General features: G+C 30.9%; 1 protein-coding gene across 1 annotated transcript in view; it reads left to right on the forward strand.

The window, feature by feature from the left end:
- Window positions 1–10,328, forward strand: part of LOC115890375 (putative fatty acyl-CoA reductase CG5065) — a 54,842-nt gene extending 44,514 nt beyond the window's left edge. Inside the window, exons 7-10 of the mRNA XM_030910923.1 lie at window positions 5,744–5,825; window positions 5,942–6,099; window positions 7,061–7,318; window positions 9,806–10,328. Of these exons, the coding sequence (XP_030766783.1) occupies window positions 5,744–5,825; window positions 5,942–6,099; window positions 7,061–7,318; window positions 9,806–9,899 (592 nt within the window). The 3' untranslated portion in view covers window positions 9,900–10,328. The remainder of the gene's footprint in view (window positions 1–5,743; window positions 5,826–5,941; window positions 6,100–7,060; window positions 7,319–9,805) is intronic.
- The last annotated feature ends 13,544 nt before the right edge of the window (window positions 10,329–23,872 follow it).

Raw genomic sequence — 23,872 nt, forward strand, 5'->3', positions numbered from 1 at the left:
GATATATGGTCACTCTCGGTTTCGCATAAAAAAATAGAAAAATTAAAAAATTACACGTTGTGTAAGTGATTTAACCTAAAAGTGCCCATACATTTTTTACTCATCGTGATTTTTGTGTGTGTTTTTTAAGACTCTAACAATTCATCAATAAAGCTTAAGTGGAGTGTGTTTTTGGTGCTATGCCTCATCTTTGTTGTGTTCCTGGTGGAAAGGATAGTTATACTAGGCAGCCTAAAGTGTCCGGAAGAGCAAGAAAAGTGGGTACGAGTTATAAATCAAGAGAATTCTATTGAAAATATCTTTAATAAATTTAAAAATAATATTCTCCCATGATGGTATTAATGAAAACTGGACAATTATGTTTATTTTATTCATATTGTGGAATCTCCACTCCAAGTGTTGTTGGTTCAGCTTCGATAGATTCAAACACGTAAGTAGGTATTATGATCTAGGGAAAAATAAAGAATATGTGTATTAAAGATCATGAAAAAGATTATTATTTTGAGTCCAAATTTTAAAAAAGATTTTTGTAAATACAAGACTGATACAGTTTAAAAGAAGAATGTGTTTTTGTTTGATAATATATAATGTATGTCAAGTTGTCAAGCATAACATATATTTTTTCAGTAATTTTTAATGAATAGTGTTGATTATTTATAATACCATATTAATATCAACTATTTAAGTGATGGCTGAATACAATATGAATAAAATAACAATAAAATTGGTATATTTGCATAATACAAAATTAAGTTTTAAGAATAAAGGTGTTACTAAAAATACTAAGAAATTCATATTTCTTTGTTTTAATTGGTCTAATGTTATTTACATTTTACGTAAGAATTATACCGTATCATCGAAAAAAATCGGCGTCTAGTTGGCTTGGAAATGAACATCGATGACATTCCCTAAATAACTGTACACATAAAATAATTAACTAGAATTTTACAATCTTGGAAAATTTGATATTCTTGAACCTTGTTTCTAAATATTCTAAATTTTTGATTTTTTGGGATTTAGGTTCGGGAAAAACGCTGATTAAGTTTTTCATTTGGTTTTCATTATTTTTATTTGGTTTAAAAAAAAACGTTTCGGCTAACATTATAGCCTTCATCAGTGTTGTGTCATATGAAAAAAATAGTGTCAAATACAATCCAAAAAATTACATATAAAATATTCACACCACACACATAATGTTTACTGCGTACTCCATAGTCAATGTAGATAATTTTAGTGTTAAGAATAATAATTTTAAAAAATATGTGGTCATCTTTTGATAAGTTTATATTAGTTTATTAATTGCAGTAAACATTATGAGGTGTGAATTATATTGTATATGTAATTTTTGGATTATATATCGACATTATTTTTCTCATATGACACAACACTGATGAAGGCTATAGTTAGCCGAAACGTTTTTTTTTAAACCAAATAAAAATAATGGAAAACAAATGAAATCTTAAATCAGCGTTTTTCCCTGAACCTAAAATCCCAAGAAAATCAAAAATTTTAGAATAATTTTACATATAAAATGCCAGCGATCTTCATTTCATAGCCATCGCTGACGCCTTTTTTTAGATAATATTGTATTATTTGTAAATATTATTTTTTTGAACATTGATACTTGCAAAATATACATATAAATTTTGTGAATGCAAATAATAATACATCACTATTAGTAGATATTGAATGTTTTTTGTTAAATTAGATCGATTTTCAAACCCGAAAATTTAAAATATATTTACATTTTACCCATTATCTTATGTACCTATACATTATTTGTACATTGTAAAACATTTGCTGCATTTGTATGGTTCATAGTTTATTTGCCAAAGTATTTATTACTATAAATAGGTATATATGTTGTAGTTATTAACTGTATATTATGTATATTTCATGTAAACTATATCATTTTTAAAATACAAACCAAAAATCTGAGGAATAATTATGTTTTCCATGTATTCTACAACATATTTATTAATCCGTTATATCTAACTAGCGTGACGTCATAAATCTCGCCCGTAGGCTGATCTTTTAATAGAAGGCACTGCCTCGTCGTGTATACGTGTTTTTAACTTAATGAACTGCGGTCGCCATTAAAACAGCTGCATTTTTAGGTTATTGTATAGTTCTTATCCTTTTTCTTATTACGAAAATTTTCCTCTATACTTTTCTACATTTGGCATCTTGTATGATAATGCCAAGACTCAAACGAAAAAAAACGTAGGCAATACCTAGGCAGTGGATATAAATATATTCTGATGTGATGCTATGTTACAGTCTATAATAAGAGTATTTGGATTTTCGAGACATATTAATATTTTATTATCTAATCTAGTTTAAACCTTATTTAAATCTTCTCTGCTGTCTCAATAATTTTTGAGTAAATTAATATTAGCAACATTTTAAACAACAATTTAGACTTGGCTTTTAGTATTCAGACTTCCCCAATTCAAACCAAACATAGATATACAGTGGTGGCCAAAAGTATGGAAACTTTTTTAATTTGTCATTTATGCTGAAAAATTAAACTATGAAATAAAACGACTTATATAATCGTGACCTACAAATAATTTCCTACAAAACCTGATACATTTAAATAAAAAATTACAGCTATCAAAAAATATATAAAAAATTATGAATATTTTCTTGGTCAAAAGTATGGAAACTTAAGAAGAATGTTTATTTAATTCAAGATAATATAAAAATTACTAATATTTAGTGGAATATCTCTTTGAATTAATTACTTCTCTACATCTTCGTGGCATCGAATCGATCAATCTCGTACAATCTTTACTGGAAATGGCCGCCCATTCAGTTTTTAGCACTTCCCATAATTCATTTTTATTTGAAATAGAATGGCTTCGAATTTTGCTATCCAAATGATTATTAATGAGATTAAGATCCGGAGACTGTGAGGGCCAATCCATTAGTGGAACATTATGTTCATTTAACCAATTTTGAACAAACCGAGATTTGTGCTCAGGATCATTGTCTTGCTGGAACAACCATCTGAGTGGCATTTCTTCATCAGCATGAGGCAGCATATTATTCTCCAATATGTCTTTGTACAAAAAACGGTCCATTATCCCATCAATTTTAACAAGAGGACCAACACTTGAACGAGAAAAACACCCCCATACCATTATACTCCCACCCCATGTTTTTACTGTGGGCATCTGGTACTTATGGCTGTACCGTGTACCTTTGGTCTTCGGACATAACGTCTCCCGTCACTACCAAACAGTTGAAACTTGCTTACGTCGCTAAACAGTACAGTATTCCATTTCTGATAAGACCAGGTGAGATGATCTTGAGCAAATTTAAAGCGGGCTATCCTATTTTTCTTTGATATTGGTGGTTTCTTCACCGCAACTCTTCCAAAAAGTCCCATGTCATCCAACCTTCTTCTCACCGTGCGTGCAGACACCGATATTCCCCTTTCACCCATTTCTCAAGAAATGTCTGTGGATGTTTTTCTTGGATCTCCCATTGATATTCTCTTCATTACTTTCATTGTCCTGTTGCACAACTTTCTTGGTTTTCCTGACTTAAAAGCTGTTGAAACGTTCCCTGTTTTATTAAATTTACGAATTATTTTCGAAACGGTGCCTTTTAAAATGTTTAAATTTTTACTTATTTGTATAATTCAACTATTCTATTTTTTAAATCCGTAGAGAAATATTTAGACTTGGGCATGATGTTTATATTTATCTGAAGCAAATCGTACCGTTTATCAGCTTAAACTAAATAATTTTAATGTATTTATTTATGGTTTCCATACTTTTGGCCACAAGAAATCTATTGTTCTCCTACAAAAACTGCTAAACAGATTTTTTTCGCTGTGTAATTTTTGGAATACTTTTATTTGCTGATAAGCTGTTCATTTATATTCCTGAGAGTTTAAGCATAGCAATATTTTCTATAATATTTTAAAAAGTAAAAAGTTTCCATACTTTTGGCCACCACTGTATCTTCACTGTCAACCCCAGAGTTGGCGTCAAATTCGTCTACCTTTTTACAAAGCGGAGCTCGAAAAATATTGCACTGAGGCCCCCAGTTGTAAATCTACGCTACCGTATTCTTAGTATACACTTAGAGCGAAACTATTTAAATTTGCCTAATGCTATTCATTCTTTTTTCTGCTGCCAGTCAGTCATTTTTATTAGTTATTAATAAAAGAATAGTGATAAAACTATACACGGTGAGCCTTAAATAAGTGCAAATAGTTTCAGGGGTGGTATATTTCGACCCCATCAGGAACACGTCTATGAGGATTTTTGCAAAAAAATATGATAAAAATCGAGCATTTTCTTTTAAATTTTCCTGTATACTTTAGAAAACTTTTTAAAACTTCCTATTCACCGCAAATTTTCCCACGGTAGCTTTTCTTAATCTCTGATATTACGGGACTAAAAGAGATGCAAATACCGAAAAATTGAGGTGGTTCAATTTTTTTTAAAAATAAATCTATTTTTTTAAATTTCCAAACTTTAATAACTCGATTGAACTTATTTGAAACTCGGTAAAAAGAATATATATTATGTTTCTTTTATTGAGATCTACCAGCCCTGAAAATATTTGCACTTATAGACTCTCCTTATATAATAAAAATTTTCAAACCGAACAAACAACAGATGTTTGTTGTGTTTGAAAATGTGTGCAGTGTCCCAGAGAAATACATCTTACAATAGTTATTTTACAAATTGGAGTTTATGTCTAAAAGCAACTGACAATTATACTGATGCAAATTGACTAGTTAGTTATGGAGTCACTAAGAATCTTACGTCACTTTAGTTAGAAGATTAACCATTTAATTTTTGCTAATCCGATCTTTTTTTGAGTTCTGATCGAGACCGGGCCACCGGCCCATCTTCCCACCGGCCAACCGGGAATTTTCCCGTTTTCCCATATGGCCCATCCACCCCTGGTAATCACTGAATTATGTTTCCAAAAAAACTGGGAATAAAAACCAAACCACTGACTTTTTCTCTTGTTAACATTTCTTGTGTAGGCCATTTAATGCCGATTAAAAGGTTTATCTTGCAGAGCTGCAACAAGTCAATTTCAAAAAGACTTACCTAAGTCTTAAGTCATTTATAAAATCAAAATGATTTAAATCTTAAGTCATATTCAACATAAAGTTCAAATGATTTAAGTCTTAAGTCTTTGACTTAAATCATTTTATTTCAAGTCAAGTCATTTAAAAAAGTCGTAAAGACTTAAATCAATATAATGTAATTTAAGTCATTTTTGTGACTTAACTCTCTATTTTTTATTTAAATCATGATGATCTGCGAGTTAAGTCGGCAAAATGACTACTACTACAAATTAAAAAAAAATCAAGACAGACAAAATTAAGTACCTATTTTTTAATATTCATAGAAGAATAGATTTTAGATTACACATATTATTAATTTATTGTTGACTAAAACCACATGAAATAAAACGGTTAATTTTTAAAACAATTACAAACACAAAAATATGTTTTTTTATATAAAATTTAACTGATTTTGTAGTATTTTATATGTATCCATTGCAGGTTCAGATGTCATCGAATACTAGAGACTAAAGATCTATAGGGAAATTAAAACAACTTTGGGTGCACGTCATCAATGACACCATGCGTCGTCTTATGGAGTTTGCTGGTGGTCGTATAATGATGTGCAACCAAAGTTATTTTAATTTCCCTATAAGAATATTATATCTATTATATTTATTTATTTAATATATTTGTTTTCAGATCCGACAGATGGATATACAATTTAACAAGTTCAAGCGAGCACAAAATAACCATGGAAGAAATTATCAATATTGGAAGACGAGTATGTATACAATACATTTCTTTAACTTCTTCATTTAAATTAATATCATGTTAAATATTAAAGCACTCCTTTATTTTATTTTTTTGGGTTTAAAAAACAAAAATAATTAATTTCAGGTTATAGAAGAAAGGATACCCCTAAACGGAGTGGCTTGGTATCCAGGTGGATCTATGAAACGATCGAAAATCGTTCACTATATTTGTTTCTTCTTATTTCATTTAGTACCAGCAGTTCTAGTCGATGCCTTATTAACTATTTTAGGATATAAACCAGTGTAAGTATTATTTTTTTATGTTCATTTCTGTTCTCTTAGCTCCAGAGATGAGAATCCCTCTCCAACCTAGCTTTTTGAATTCCACCAATCCATGTTGCTTTTGGCCTTCCCTTGTTTTGTTCTTTTTGATGGTGCCCATTTCAGAATTTTCTTTGGTATTCGGTCCTCACTCATGCCATACCAGTTGTCTCCTCTGCATTTTTCGCTGGACATGCATACATTCTGTTATCTTTTTGTTCGGTACTCTTCCCAGTTGTGATTTACCCGCATATGTTTGGCAGAAGTCCATCGCCAGTCGTGAAAAATGGATTATTCAGTTTTTTAGCTCACCAAACTAGTTTGTAAATGGTACCAGATGTCGACTAAATTGGGGAGTTTCTAAAATTTAAGTTGGTACTTAGTGTTACTTACTAAAAATTAGACTTATGTAGTTATGAATAATATTTATTTATTTATATTTTTAATAAAAATTTTGTCTTATTGATCCCTATATAATCATTTAAAGAAAAAAATATTAAAACGTTCTAAGAAGGCACAAAACTAGTATGAATTATTATACCCAAATATGTAGCACAAATCATAGTATATCAGAAAAATAATTATAGAATTCATAGTATAATTTACCTAGTAGTATAATTTACCTAGAAAACGTAACTCCTGGCTTTTTCTTCTCGCTGCAGCTTTTACACTTTAAAGGTGAACAAATCACCATTGTAATAAAGTTTATACAAAGTTTACTACAAACAAAAAACTATTAAAAATCGGTAAAATTGTCCCTGGTGTCACCTCCTTTGTTTGCCACCAAAAAAAATGGCGCCCCTATAATTTCTATTCTATATTCTCTGCCTTCTTTAGTCATTGGTTATAATGGTTTATTGGTTGAAATGCCTACATATCCTTAAATTATTTTGTGTTACTATTAGAATGATCATTATCTCAATAACATTTGTAATAATTGTAGATTGATAAGAGTCCAGAAACGAATCCTCAAAGGTTTCGAAGTATTCGAATACTACGCAAACAACCAGTGGGACTTCAACAACGACGTTTGTATGGAGGCGCGAAAAACGATGAATCCACTGGAGAGAGAAAAGTACAAGGTGGACGGAGACGGAGTGGATTACTTCGAATATTTCACGGATTGCGTCCACGCAGCTAGATTGTACATTTTGAAAGAGACGGATGACACTTTACCAGCAGCTAGAAGACATATGAAAGTGTAAGTATTAACAGTGGTGGAAAGAGAGTGGACACAGCCTTAACAAGAAAAACCTTACTACATTTTTTTAGTACATAAAGTCTAGCCTTCTAGTTTTCATACTACACTCAGATGCAGAAAAATGCAACGCAAAAATTTCTCGTCAAATTTAAAGTGATTTAGCCCTATTTCATGATTTTTTTAGCAAACTGTACAGGGTAGTCGAAATTGACAGAGAAAACAAAAGTCGTCTTAACAGAGAAAAACTATTTCCTGACTAGATAGAGCAAACCCAACATAGATGTCATGGGCTCGATTTCTGAGAAACGTTTAATGGCTTAAACCGCCTGTTGATATTTTCAGTGCCAACCGAGATACGGGGTCTTTTTGAATCTTTTACCATTTGGGAAATTGCCCATAACTTTTGTATTTCGCGGAATAATAAAATTCTGTAAAAACATTCTTAAGGCACTTTTTTAAGCACAATCCAGTGGCGTAGTCAGTTTTTTTCTATACTTGCTCTTTTTATCAGAAATAATAAAAAATATAATTTTTTAAATAGAAATCATAGTTGACTATGAACTTAAAAAAATGCTGGCTTTTAACCCTTTCCAACGATATAAAGTTATGTGTATTTATTTCTAAGAATGAGAGAAATATTATTAAATTAATTTTGCAGATAAATAATAATATAGAATATTAAATTGTGATAAAAATAATTAGGCAAATAAGTCAACACAAAATCAAGGCCCGCTTCGATATAAAGATTAACAAACTAATATTTCTCTCATTCTTAGAAATAGATACCCATAACTTTATATCGTTGGAAAGGGTTAAACGCCAGCATTTTTTTAAGTTCATAGCCAACTATGATTTCCATTTAAAAAATTATATTTTTCATTATTTCTGATAAAAAGAGCAAACATAGAAAAAAACTGACTACGCCACTGAATTGTGCTTAAAAAAGTGCCTTAAGAATGTTTTTACAGAATTTTATTATTCTGCGAAATAAAAAAGTTATGGGCAATTTTCCAAATGGTAAAAAATTCAAAAAGACCCCGTATCTCAGTTGGCAGTGAAAATAGGTACAGGCAGTCTTCGCCATTATTTTACTACGCGTCTACTTGAGGAGATGCATCTACTTGAGGAGATGCGTCCAGCGGGTCCAGGTAGACGTGGCAGGAGCGAGGGGGTGATGTTTAGTGGGTAGTGTCCTCCAGGCAGCAGTCTTCGCCTTTAAACGTTTCTCAGAAATTGAGCCCATGACATCTATGTCGGTTTTGCTCTATCTAGCCAGAAAATAGGTTTTCTCTGAAAACAGACCAATTTCGACCACCCTGTATATAAATACAGGGTTCCCAATATTCCGTGGACATAGAACTACTACGTATTTTTGGAATCAAAATAAGTTCGTTGGACACAATTTACCTCTATACAAAACTGCTTCGTTTGTCCGCTAGAGGGCATCAAACTTTAAAGAAATAAACACATTTTTAGAACCGTTATTCCGATTTGAAAGGGATTTTGGGTATCTGGGTTTTGCTAAGTGCTCTTCTTCTTCTTAAGGTGTCGTGCAGATTCCTGCGTAGGCGTTCATCTTTTTCTTCCTCATCAGATGGTTCTGTTAACTGCCGCGACTTGGAGTGCTTGGAAGTCCTGTATGCCTGTACAATGACGAATATTTCTCAGCCAGGATAGCTTCCTTCGTCCTATCCCCATTTTGCCCCCCTCTATTTTACCCTGGAGAATCAGACGCTGAAAGTGATAGCGTTCTCCACGTAGTATGTGTCCCAAATAGGCTATTTTCCTCTTCTTGATGATTTCGAAGAGTTCACGTTGTTCCAGACCAGCTCTTCTGAGAATGTCTTCATTTCTAACACGGTCGGCCCAGGGCACTCTTAGCATTCGTCGTAGGGTCCCCATTTCGAAGGCTTCAATTCGGTTTATTGTTGCTACCTTCAGTGTCCATGCTTCCACACCATATAACAAAACTGACCAGACATAGCACTTCACCATTCTGTATCTAAGGCCGAACTTCAAATTCCTATCTGCGATAAATCTTCGCAGTCTCAGAAAAGTAGATCTTGCTTGTTCGATCCTGCATTTGATGTCCTGATCCGGATCCCACGTTTCGTTAACCATGCATCCCAAATATTTAAATTGTGTGACCTGCTTGATGACCTCTCCATTTAAGTAAATTCTGGTGTTCGGAATGTTGTTTCTGCTAACAGCCATAAATTTAGTTTTTGTAGTATTTATGTTTAAACCCAGTCTTTGACTTTCACTGTTAACCTTATTTAGAAGGCTAAGTGCTCTAACAACTAACTTTTACAAAAATCAAGAAAAAGCACGGGAAGGGTGAAAACTACCCCCACCCCCACATAAATTTTAGTATAAATATTTTCCAACACCTTTAGTTTAGTATTAACTTGTTTAAATGGTTTTATTTTTTTATTTACTAAATTTGTTTATTTATTTGTTGTTAATTATATTTTTTTTTTTTTCCAGGATGTGGGTAGTCGACAAGCTCTTCAAGACATTCTTTATCGTATTATTATTGTACTTTCTGTATAAAAAAATATTTCTACCATTCCTTTCTTAGCGTTTTATATAGTTAGCAATAGTGAATTTATACAAAAAGCGATAAAAAATTGAAAAGCTGAAAATAATAAGAGGGGTGGATATTGATAATAGTCAATATAACAACAATATAGTCAACGATATATGTAGTAGTTTAGTCTTCTATATTAAATTAACTTTTGATTATCTTACTCTTTTATGTTTTGTTAAATTTTATCTTTTCTTTTCTTTTTTTTATTTTAGTAATTCGATGTGTTCTTTTACATTAACATTATTAGGTAGATATTATTAAATACTTAAAAAAAATATATATATTTCTATAGCATTAATTAAAAGCCAATTGATTTGATTAAAGATGGATAAGTTTTTGTATAGTACTTTAATAGCAATAGCATTCCCTGAAGTTTCATACATCATATTTTTTTATGATAGGTAATATTTATTTTTTGTAATATGTTTTTTTAATAAATGGTGTTTGTTAAAGTTTTTCTATTGTATTTCTTTAGTTTGTATTTTAATGCAACTTACTGAAACCTAATTAGTATCTGAACCAGGGGCGTATCTAGACTTCTAGACTAAATTGTATATGAGGAGAAAAGTTAATCACCACAACCTTATACAGGGTTGTTCACCACATACGACACGGAGTATTGTAGCTAAACGATTAGATTTTTACAAATTGTAAGTTTTGTATTCGTTGAAGGACTATTAGAGCTACAATTTAAAAATATTTTTACAAGATTTTTTTTACAAATAAGTAAAAAATATTATAGTTGTATTTTTTAAAATGGAACACCCTGTATATTAATCTATTTTTGGATTCTACTATTGAAATAAAGGTAAATTTGATTAAGGTTTATCACACTTAAAACTTACCGTTTTTGAAATATTTTCAATTTTGTGAAATTGCAGTAAAAATTTTAAGGCTTCATTTCTCCAAGGGTATCAAAATTTTTAATACTAAATATTTGCTGAAGATTATTTATTGCTCAGATATTGTGCTGCAATAATAAAAATTTTACTACCTTATACAGAGTGTCCAAAAATTTATATTAAATAATTACTAGCTTTAAATGGCAATAACTTGTTTAATTGAAATAGAACACCCTATATATTTTACGTGAATCAGATGCACAATGTAATTGTCTATCAAATTGTATTATACCATTTTTTACCCATCTCTTCAAGTTTTCGTAGAAAATGCATTTTCTTATAATTTAGACCTCATTTATCACTATACCCATGGAATATTGACATTTCAGATTTTTTATAGCACCATATATGTACAAAATGTACAGATGGTAAATATTGCCAGCCCATTGGTATACAAAAAAAACTATTTAAATCTTTGTAAAAGAGTATACCAATTAAATATACCACCATAATTTCCGACCAAAAACACCAAAAATTAGTTAATTACATACTTTTAAATTGTTTTAATTGATAAAGTATTCTAAATAAATGTGAATTTGGCTCAGAAATCAATATAATAATAAGTTATGAAAATGAACGTCTCTGTTTTTGTAAATAAAGCATTCGTCAAAAAATGAAATAAAATTTAGAAGGTGTTACTTTTTACCACACTGTCTAATACACACACAAAATTCAGTTTTTTAGTATTTGGAGCAATTATTATATTAATCAACCTAAACAGTCAATTAATGTAGTTTAAATACTGGGATCATATTAATTGGTCCTCTTTAACAAAAAATAATTAAACTTTTTTTTTAATTAAATAAGCGAACTATATCGACAATATTAGTATCTGTACCCTTTGAAAATTTGTTACATCTTTAAAAATATTAATATTCCATGGGTATAGTGATAAATGAGGTCTAAATTATAAGAAAATACATTTTCTACGAAAACTTGAAGAGATGGGTAAAAAATGGTATAATACAATTTGATAGACAATTACATTGTGCATCTGATTCACGTAAAATATATAGGGTGTTCTATTTCAATTAAACAAGTTATTGCCATTTAAAGCTAGTAATTATTTAATATAAATTTTTGGACACTCTGTATAAGGTAGTAAAATTTTTATTATTGCAGCACAATATCTGAGCAATAAATAATCTTCAGCAAATATTTAGGATTAAAAACTGTGATACCCTTGGAGAAATTACACCTTAACATTTTTACTGCAATTTCACAAAATTGAAAATATTTCAAAAACTGTAAGGTTTAAGTGTGATAAACCTTAAACAAATTTACCTTTGTTTCAATCGTAGAATCCATAAATAGAATAATATACAGTGTGTTCCATTTAAAAAAATACAATTATAATATTTTTTACTTATTTGGGACACTCTGTATCTTGTAAAAATATTTTTAAATTGTAGCTCTAATAGTCCTTCAACGAACACAAAACTTATAATTTGTAAAAATCTAATCGTTTAGTTACAATACTCCGTGTCGTATGTGGTGAACAACCTTGTAGAATCTATTGTTTCACCCTTTCTTGAGTTTTCACTTATCATACAGTCTCTCTCTCAGAATTGTATTACTTTTACCGGATGCGTCTCAAAAGTGGCTCACCCCTATAACATTTTATAAACAAACAAACAAATATCGTTGCAAATAGGGTGTATTTATCTGAAAGCGAAGATGAAAAAAGGATCCTTAAATAAAAAATTGTGTTTTTAACACTCTAGATTGAAATTTAAATTACGATTTTTAAGCGTAAATGTCAAAAGTTAACATACGATATGTCATTCTATTCAAAGTGTCATTTTCTATCGAATAAAGTAAAATAATACCTTTTAAAAATCAAAAGTTGTGGTCGTTTCCGGTGAAACAAGAAGTGATCGAAACAAATTCAATATGCGAATCCATCCGAATTTGTCATGTCGTCTGTGAAATGTGATAAACTGCTATAACTCCATTATTCATAATTTTAGACGAGAGAAAAGAAACGGTACAAAAAAATATGTACACATGTAGAAAATATATTCATGCGTTAATATTTATATAGAGATAACAATAATCTTTGTTGGGGAAAAATACAACTTAATATTTCGTGAAAAATTTACGTAAAAATCATGTATTATTTACTGAAAATCAAAAATTGAGTTAGCAGGTTATCACGTTTCACTAACGATATCCTAGCATACCAAATCTCGTTTTTCTTTATCAGAAATAATAAAAAAGTTATAGGGACGAGCCACTCTTAAGAAACACCCTGTATATTATGATTTTGGCCCTCGAAAATAATACCTTCTCTATAAATAAATAAAATCAGAGAAAAAATTCAATCCCATAAAATGCTTTAATGAACCACAAAATTACATTTGTAACAAAATCGCAACTCCTAAAAATTGAAACTCGAAAAAATAGAAGATTCTTATGGTCCTAGTTTACAAAATCAGAATTGCAGCAGAATCGCAACTATAGTAATATTGGTTGCCTAAATTGAATCTCGTAAATAGAAGAAATCGCAGTCGCAGTTTCCTATCAGAGCCAATCGGAGATTACAAAGGTTATATAATTTCTAGCAATAAGTATATTCATTCATATAAATCCAATAAATTTGCGTAATTTCAAAAATTTCTAAATAATATTGAAAAGTTGAAACCAATTTACATGTTTCTAATATGAATATAAAGGAGCATTTCACAATACATTCAAAATAAAGATTTTTGCTTATTAGATGTTTATGTTTCTGTTCATGTGATTGAATAATTCCGATAAAATATACAATAGTATTATTATAACCTCGAAGGAACATATTTTTGCCTGAAATACCGGGTGCGTCTCAAAAGTGGCTCACACCTATAACTTATTTATTTTTTCGATTAAAAAAACGAGATTTGGTATGTTAGTATATAGTCACTTCCGGTTTCACGGATTCACAACTTTTGATTTTTAAATCGCACTGAAAAAATAAAAAAGTTGTAGGGGTGAGCCACTTTTGAGACGCACCCGGTATATTAAAATCAGCCGTTAATTTTTACAAAATCAGTTTGAGTAAAATTCGAAAAAAATATGATAAAACAGTTTCTGTTGAACCTCTGACACAAAAACATTTCAAATTTATTATTTCAGTCTAATAATTATCTAATCAACATGTTTAATTTATGTCAATGATGACATGTATTGATTATTGCAATTCAAAATATCTCGAGTATATTTTTTTACTCAGTAGTTTTATATAAGTACGGACGGAAAGTTATTTCTCATCAAACCAATTAAAAAATATGTATATGTAGGCGGCGCCCTTAGTAGGAGTTATCTGCTGAATATTCTGCCTAAGTTTCCCGAATACACTTAGAACCGCCCTGTATAATATAAGATCTATGTATGCATACATGAAAAATGGAATAGATGTCATAAATCTCCATTTTAAACAGAATTGTGCTTTTCTTAGCTTATTTTATATTAATTATTCATTTTCTTTAAAGATATTACCTATACAGTCCCGGACGTACCTATAAGGAAGCCAAAAATACAATAATAAACAGTGTGTTCCATTTAAAAAAAAATATCCCTGTCCACTCACACTTTTTTGAGCTACCCTATAGAAGTTAAAAGATTTTCCTGAAATACGTCCTAATGCATACCTACTTTAGGTTGGCACTTATACAAAATTCTTAATTTTTTTATCATATGCGCTACAAATGTCCGACGCACTGTTGTATGCACAGAATTCTTTAGTTTAACATATAAATGATCAAAATTCAAAAATCAATTATTATTATTAATTAAACATATTACTTTTTGATGGGTACCCTATTAAGAGTATATTCCCTTATTCAGTAATATACTAAAAATTACGTTTTAATTAACCCTGTACTATACCGGGTGCGTCTCGAAAGTGGCTTACCCCTATAACATTTTATTTTTTTTTTCAAATAACAATTTTAAACTATTTTCATCTATGATTTATTACTGAAGCTTAATTGAATTATATTATTCGTACGTGATACACAAAAACCGTACTGTAAACTATTGCTAAATAAACGAGATTTAAGGTGTGTTGGTATATTACATAAATTAGGATTGATTGACAAATTCACTTGTTTTTGGCCACTTCCTGTTTCACCGGAAATGACTACAACTTTTGATTTTTAAATGGCACCCTCGGTATATTTTTTTTATTTTATTCGATAGAAAATGACACTCTGAATAGAATGACATATTACAGGTCAACTTTTCACAATTTCGCTTTAAAAAATAGTATTTTATATTTAAATCTAGAGTGCCGTGGCTGTACTAAAATCAGTAATTTTTAATTAAGAACCCAACTCAAACAACACAAAACAATTTTAACACAAAACAAACAAAAAGCAATTTTTTACGAATAATTTGGTACCACACACTTGGTATTTCAAGTCAAGTTGTCGTTATAAACCGCATGTTACAATTTCAAATAAACCATATGCGAAAATGTCAAAAGTTGACATATGAAATGTCATTCTATTCAGAGTGTCATTTTCTATCGAATAAAGTAGAAATATACCGAGAGAGACATTTCCAAAAGAGAGCCAAAAATCAAAAGTTGTAGTCATTTCCGGTGAAACAGGAAGTGACCAAAAACAACTGAATATGCTAATCAATCCTTTTTTTGTCATATGCTAATATACCAAATCTCGTTTTTTTATCTGAAAAAATTAAAAAAAATATAGGGGTGAGCCACTTTTGAGACGTATTATCTGACAAACCAATCTAAAACAGCGGAAGGAATTCGGGCAAAAAAAGTCGATGTTGTCACGTTTAATTATAGAAACGCAAAGTTGCTCGATATTACCTATAAATTGAATATATTTTAGTTCATTTCAGCATACATAATTATATATATGCTAATATGTTGACGTAGTTCTTATTGTACTAATGTATATTTATCTAATTAACTGATTTCGTTCATTCTGCCTATTATAAAAGGTTTTCCTTAAGATAACGTCCGCTTAGGGTAAGCTGGCAACGCTGACAAAATTCATCATGGCATCCCGGATTTAACCAGTCTGATTGGTCGAGATTCTCGCACGTCTTGTTGCCATTACCCCCAACTTTATGCCCCTCTCTAGGAATAGTAGAAACAGTCACTACTATTGAAAAATCCAGTGGCGGTGTTATTGTATTGCGTTTTATATCTTTAACGTGATTTGTATTTATTGTAATTAGTACACGCGTTTTAACAAGTATTACTATATTTGGCAAATGACTAAACAAAATGTAGGTACATTTAAAGTAAAATAATATTATAAACTTTACTGGAAAATATTATAAAAATTCCTGATATATTTTTATGAAACCCCGCACGCTCGTGGTAAAATATCCACGAGCATTCATGAATGAAATCGGTCCTGATTTTAGAAAATTGCGATCCCCTTGCCGTTGCCCCGTTGTTTCAGATCCGTTTGTCAGACTGTAAACCTGTTGTTCTGAGGAGATATCAATGAGCAGTTAGACAGTAAAACTGGCACTTTTTTTAAATTTCTGTTATAAAAAGTCAACAAAAAATATAACAAGTTGCATTACATTACAAGAGGGTAGATATATATCCTATCTATTTTTTTATTAGTAAATAACTGCATTTATTCCGTTACACTCCGACGCAGTGTCGTACAGAAGAAACAAATAATTAAAACACAATCAAACAATATTAACAGCAAGATTTATTTTGTATTAAGCTTTGCTAAAACGAAAATTCACATTCACATCAGGTATAAAATAGTCAAATTGCTTAGAATTATATTTCTTTGATATTATTAAAAGTAATTACATATCTGTAATGAATAATAATTATAAATATATTTTCTACCATAAACGTTTTAGTCTAATTATTAATTTATTTGAAATACCTATCGAGCGTTTCGCATTTTTATTTTCTTCTATTATATAATACTCAATTTTAGTTGTAAAAGTAATGCCTAGTTGTTTCAGCATGCGATTCATTATAGTAAAAACTACCACTAACGTCATTAAGCATTCATTGGACGAGTTATAATAATTACGCACTACGTTAATCAATAATAACGCTTTTTTAATAAATGCAGATTGCTTATGAAATAAGGTTAATTAGTTTGGATAATAGTAGAAAAAGTGGAATTGCAAAGTTGGCTAATAAATAACACCAAAACGGCTGATAACTATTGCCGCGATATGTCATTACCTAATTATAGAAAAAGAGTTTTTATTTTTCATAATTTATAACTAATTATCACTGTGATTATACAGGACGATTCATAATTTATATCACCATTTATGTCTAAAAAAATACAAAAAAATTAGTATTTTCATCATTGGATTACTTAAATTTGAATTAATTAAAAAAAGCCTCCAATGTGCATAGTCTGTCATGTTGAATTGACAGTTTAACTCACATTATATGTGAATGTCCTCAATATACGGTAGAAAGAAATACCTATATTCCAATTCCATATACGTGGTGAAATTCGTGAAAATTTAACTGAAGAAGAAAAAATTAAAAATATTTTGAAATCTATGAAAGATATTAATATATACCACCAGCTGTGATACTCACCTATGATACTCTAATCCAACTGTGATACTGTGATGTACATAATTATCTATTTTTCTTGTGGTTTGTTTTTTTTTCTCTACTTTTTTTTGTTTGTTTTTGATCTTTTTGTCATTCAACTTGAAATGTTTATGGCAATGTAGATTTTTAAATTTGGAATTATCTTTGTAAGAGTGATCCCTTGAAGAGTCCCTTGTAAATGCATTGTTATCAATAACGAGTTGTACAGGGTGGGTCAAATTCGACGCTTTTAAATGAAAACACCCTTTTCTATAGGAGATAGACGAAAACTAATATAGGTGTCTGGAGCTCAATTTTCATCAAAAGATGATGGTGAAAACCGCACATCAATATCTGTTACTGTTTCGGAGTTACGGAGTGTTTTTCAAAAATGTGCATTTTTAACAAATCGCTGCAACTTTTTCGCTATGGAAAATTTTGTATTTCTATGAGAACATTTCCGAAGCATCTTTTTACATAGAATTTAATGGTTTAAGTATAAATTTTTTAAAATTAATAATTTAAGAGATATCAACAGAAAAATTGATTTTTTTATTTGAGACACCCTTTATATTTTTAATTAACTGAAAATAATTTAAAATTACCTTTCCAAAAATGTAGCACATTTGATATTTTGTTATAATTCCCTTCGAAATACAGAATTTTTAAAAGTTCGCCACTTTTAACTAGTAGGCTTTGGACCCCTTATTGATGATAATATGCCCTTTTTTTTTAATGAAACTCGAAACATATTTTTCCAGCAAGACGACGCACCGCCTCTGAACGCTGAAGTTATCAGCAAATTTTTGCAGCCAATTTCAAGAATAATTGAATAGCTAACCAAGATCCCAGCCGTTGGCCGTCGAGGCCGCCTGACTTAGTGCCCATGGATCTAATACATTTGCGGAAGAATAAAGGCTCCTTATTCTTCCGTATAATCTAGACAAGAATTAGAAATACTTAGCAGTTATGAGAGGGTATCTTTCACCCCCACTGAGTTAATGATTCCGCGAGAAATGTTCAAAGACTGTCCCGTGTGTCCAGTGTCCATAACAGAAGACGGTCGATATGTCGAACACCTGTAGCAAAATCTCATGTCTTGGTTTGCTATTTATTTTTATTGTTATTAGATATAGTTTAAATGTGTTGATATTGGTTAAATATATTTTAAATTGTTATAAAATTCTGCATCTCTCGTAGCAAATATTATTTTCGTTTTAATTGATGCTCACAGCTAGAATTTTTTTGCATTACAGCCGGTGCCGTTCAAAGCCTACTTATTTAAAGCGGGCGAATTTTTATATACTCTATATCTCGAAGAGGAAGCGACCAAAATATCAAGTGTTTTATATTTTTTGGAAGGTAATTTTAAATTATTTTCAATAAATTAAAAATATACAGGGTGTCCCATATGAAAAAATCAAATTTTCTGTTGATAATCCTTAAATTATTAATTTAAAAAAATATACTTAAACCATTAAATTCTACGTAAAAGGTGCTTTGGAAATATTTTCATAAAAATACAAAATTTCCCATAGCAAAAAGTTACAGCGATTTGTTAAAAATGCATATTTTTGAAAAACACCCTGTAACTCCGAAAACGGTAACAGATATCGATATGCGGTTTTCACCATCATGTTTTTGACAAAAATTGAGCTCCAGACACCGATATTAGTTTTTGTCTATCTCCTATAGAAAAGGGTGTTTCCATTTAAAAGCGTCGAATTTGACCCACCCTGTACATGGCTAATGATCATAGTGATCGATGACTAGGAAAAAAAATATAAAAAATTGTGTGTGCACTATGTGCGCATGTGATCCTCGATCCCCGAAAGATTTTTGTAAAAATATTTTACATTAACATTATCACATACGACGATACTCATCGAAAAATGAAAAATATTAAATAAAATAAGATTGTTTGAGAATTATGGTATATAGCCTTTAATTAGAATAACAACGAAAAGTTCTTCTTTTTGAGAAATTATATATTTTTGCAATTACAATGAGTACAATTGTTTGATGAATTTTAACAATTCCAACTATTTTAATTCTTCCAAGTGGTATGACTTCCTGGTGTGACTTTTGTCTTTCTGGGCCCGAAGATGGGAATTATTAAGTCCCGAAACATATCGCCCCCTTCGTTTTTTTTAATCAAATTAAATTTGAAATAAACATCTTAAAAGATTGTGAGTTTTTTGAGTCCCCTACCCCGCGTCAGAGATTTTACATTGATATACCGGGTGTTGCATCGTCGGACGGGACATGTAAATTTTAATGGGGTCAATTATTGGCTTCCCTAATTATTTTAGAGAATAATTCTATTTAAGTTTATTGAAGAGCACTAAAACCCACATTTAAAAGAATAACTTTAGATATTTTTGATTAGCTCGTTTGCGAGTTATCGCCGATTTCTTTTTAAATATTTCTCCCTTCTTATGACCCTGTATTTACTTATGAGCACCAGTCAAGGTAAAAGATAACTGTCAAATGAAGTTGTCATTTCAGAAATTTACCTATTTAGTGCTTTATTATTATTGAAAACTCATTTCTACATCGGAAATCTTAAAGATGTATTTATAAATACAAATTAATATGAATTAAAGTAAAATAAAGTAATCAATTACAAGGTTAATTATACTATTATTACAATATTCAATAACTTATTAATTTAGGTACTATTAAATTGTTAGAACTTTAGGATTTAAGAAGATGTTCAAATATTCCTCCATCGACTGCAAGACAATAACCCAGGCGATCATAAAATTCTCTTCTTACATTCGCTAGTTGGTAAACTGAAATTCTATTGCATTCGGCAGAAATAGCATTTTTTAACTCGTCTAGATTTGGGTATTTTTTATCCTTGAATATCCTGTTTTTTAAATGGCCCCAGAGAAATAAATCATTTGACGAAATATCAGGAGACCTTGCTGGCCAATTTACTGTATGATTTAGGCCAATAACGTTTCCGTTAAAACTATTGTCTAAATATTCCCGAACAACCAGGGTACTTTTTTTTCATTTGGTACCAAACTTCCTGATTTTCCCTAGCGGCATCATGTAAAGCAGGTAAAATATGATTTTCGAGTAGTTCCAAATAATATTCTGCAAATTTCGCGTAAGAAATAATGGCCCGATAATATTGTGTCCGAATATCCCTGCCCAAACATTTAGTTTCTGTGAATATTGCGTCCTTGTTTCGACAAACCTGTGTTGGTTTTCTTTGTTCCAATATCGATAATTTTGAACATTGGGTTCATTATTTAAGGTAAACGTGCCTTCGTCAATGAAACATATGTTTTTTAAAAATTCCCTATCCGTGTTTGCTCTTTCCATCATATCAATTCAAAACGCCTGCCGCATGCCGCCGTATTTCGTCCCCATCTCGTAGCTCTTGGTGCTTTTCATATTTGAAGGAATAGTATTTATGTCGTTTCAAAATTCGAAACGCTGTAGTGTGATCTACTCCTATTTCATCCTCAAGTTTCCTTGTGCTGATCTTTCCGTCGTTCTCTTCCACGCACAATAAAACTTCCAAGTCGGTATCATTTCTTGCATCTTCTCTTTGTTCCTGCCTTGCTTCACATCTGCAGTTATATATTAGGGTACCTTTGGTCTCAAATCTCAGGATATTCCTTGCAATTGTAGATTTTCCAGGTATCGGTCTATTCGGATAAAGAACAGCAAACATGTTCGACACCTTTTGATAACTATTTCCTTGATAATACCAGTTAATCATCAATACTTTTTCTTCGGTAGTGTAATTCATGGCTAATATTTTCGATGTAGGTATGAATTTTTAATAATAATAATAATAAAGCACTAAATAGATAAATTTCGGAAATGACAACTTCATTTGACAGTTATCTTTTACCTTGACTGGTGCTCATAAGTAAATACAGGGCCATAAGAAAGGAGAAATATTTAAAAAGAAATCGGCGAACTCGTAAACGGGCTAATCAAAAATATCTAAAGTTATTCTTTTGAATGTGGGTTTTAGTGCTCTTCAATAAACCTAAATAGAATTATTCTCTAAAATAATTAGGGAAGCCAATAACTGACCCCATTAAAATTTACATGGGATTTTCTGTCTCGCTCGACGATGCAACACCCGGTATATACTCACACTGGGTTGGAGAACGTTTGGTACTAGACTTTTAACCAGTGGTGTGAGATGATCAAAATTTTAAAATTCAAAATTGTTCATGATTAAAGATCAACAAAAAGTCGTTTGCCGCATATAGGGCTCTCTCCAGTAAGTATGATTTCAGAGCTTTGCGAAATGCTGGAAAGAATGAAAGCGACTTGATATTCAAAGGCAGATGATGACTGTACATTTTTTTGGCATTGTATTGTCCAGTATTGAGCCTTTAACTACTTCTGAGCTCGGGATTGGCAGATAAAGATCGTGCTCCGCATTCCTAAGTGGATAGTTGTGAGATGGCCATTCGGGAATAGCAGATATGTGCTTGCGGATTAAGCAAACGGATTCAAAAATTAATAAAGAAGGAAGAGTCAGTATTTTGAAATTTTTAAAGAAATTCTGGCAGCGAGTTTTACTGTTCAGTCCCGATAAATATCAAACTGCTCTCTTTTAAAGTTTGAAAATACGATTAAATGTTGTTGCGCAGCAAGTACCCAGTACCCCAGAATGGAAGGGCATAACGAAGATCTGACTCAAAAAGGGCATAATAGGCTATTCTAGAGGTTGAGGTCCCAATAAATATTAAACTGCTCTCTTTTGAAGTTTGAAAATACGATCAAATTTTGTTGCGCAGCAAGTACCCCAGAATGGAAGGGCATAACGAAGATCTGACTCGAAAAGGGCATAATAGGCTATTCTAGAGGTTGATAAGTTAAGTTCCTTAGAAACTGATCTTAGCGCAAAACAGGCAGCGCTTAGTTTCTTTGTTTCTTTGATAAAGCTTCGATGTTCAAGCCCCATATATACTTCTTTTTAATTTAAACCAGGTCTCTTTGAGGAGAATGGACGCCTTCTTTAAATTTTAAAAAATTGATGCATTTTTTATGCAATTTTAAAAAAATTGTCAATATAGACTACGCACGCTCATATTAAAAACCGAATATTTTTAATATTCATTTCCGTATGGAAACAAAAAGTATAATCGATATTTGATAAATTATTAGAACACATTAGAGCAATTTTAACAGAGGACTTTGTTACATAAGATACTATAAATATCGTATGCAAATTAATAAAAAAAATAGTCGTCGAAAACATCTTTCTAATTATTTACAAATTAAACGCAATATATTCACTAAAACATTTATAATTATAGTGTATCAACTATTAATTTTTAGTGGAATATTTAGAAAATTATGTATGCTATTAAATATTTCGATTAATAGCAAAACGACCTAATTTTTTATAAAAAAAAATACTTTGAACGTTATGGTTTGATTTTTTCAAATGCCGTATAATCGATAAAAAACTGCGTCCAGTTGGCTTGGAAATGACGCGATCGATGACATTTCCAGAAATATTTTGTGAGACATTTCGGGTATAGTGGAGAGGGTGTTTATAAATATACCGTATGATCGAAAAAAAAGGTGTTCAGTTGGCTGGGAAATGACGATCGATGACATTTCCCATATAAATTTACATATAACATGACAGCGATCTTCGTTTCATAGCCCTCGCTGACGCCATTTTTTTTCGATCATACCGTATTATATACTGTCTATTTATTCTAAGATATGTCATTATTAGGTTTCCACAAAAAGGGCATACTATGACTTGCTATATTGATAAAATATAAAATAATTATTATCATCAACTGTTGATAAATTATCACTAGTCAAATTTCTTTAATTTCGACAGTCTAGAGGTCTCTACTTCTAGAAGTCTTTTTTAGAAGTCTCATTTTGAATTTTAGCTAGCGGTTAGATAAAGAAAGGAAAAAAAATAAAAATTCCGATTTCATTATTAGGTAAATGTAAAATATTGATCAGTTATTAAAAATCAAGCATCTAGCCGCTACCGGTAACTGATATATTAATTCATATACAGGGTGATTCACGGCGACAGTAGTTTATTCCGAACAATGATGTTTCTGGCTACATTGTAGATTGTAAGGGAGGGGAGAAGTTAATCACCGCCACCTTATAGATCTATTGTGTCTCCTCCCTTGAGTTATAACTCATCATACAGTCTCAGAGCTTTGACAAAAGCCAGTATCTGAGACGGTTTAATGGAGGTCAGTTTTCCACCTCCGATATAAGCTTACAGCAGTCCGTGACAAGGTGTTCTGGTGTTTCCCCATTAGCCCCACAGAATCTGCACACATTCGCCGTTATTTTTTCCCCTTAATAACAAGTTGGGGAGACAGTGTCCTGTTAGAAACCCCGTGGACAATCCGAAGATTGTTACATTTGACAGTTTTTTTTTTGATAGACATAGAAAAACTCGTACCACAACTTTGTTTTTCTTTTATTTACTATTAACGCAATAATAATAATTCACGTAAGTTTTCACATCATTTAAAAATATT

The sequence above is a fragment of the Sitophilus oryzae genome, unplaced genomic scaffold (assembly GCF_002938485.1).
Source record: "Sitophilus oryzae breed Bouriz unplaced genomic scaffold, Soryzae_2.0 scaffold_1000_pilon_pilon, whole genome shotgun sequence".
Taxonomy (NCBI): domain Eukaryota; kingdom Metazoa; phylum Arthropoda; class Insecta; order Coleoptera; family Curculionidae; genus Sitophilus; species Sitophilus oryzae.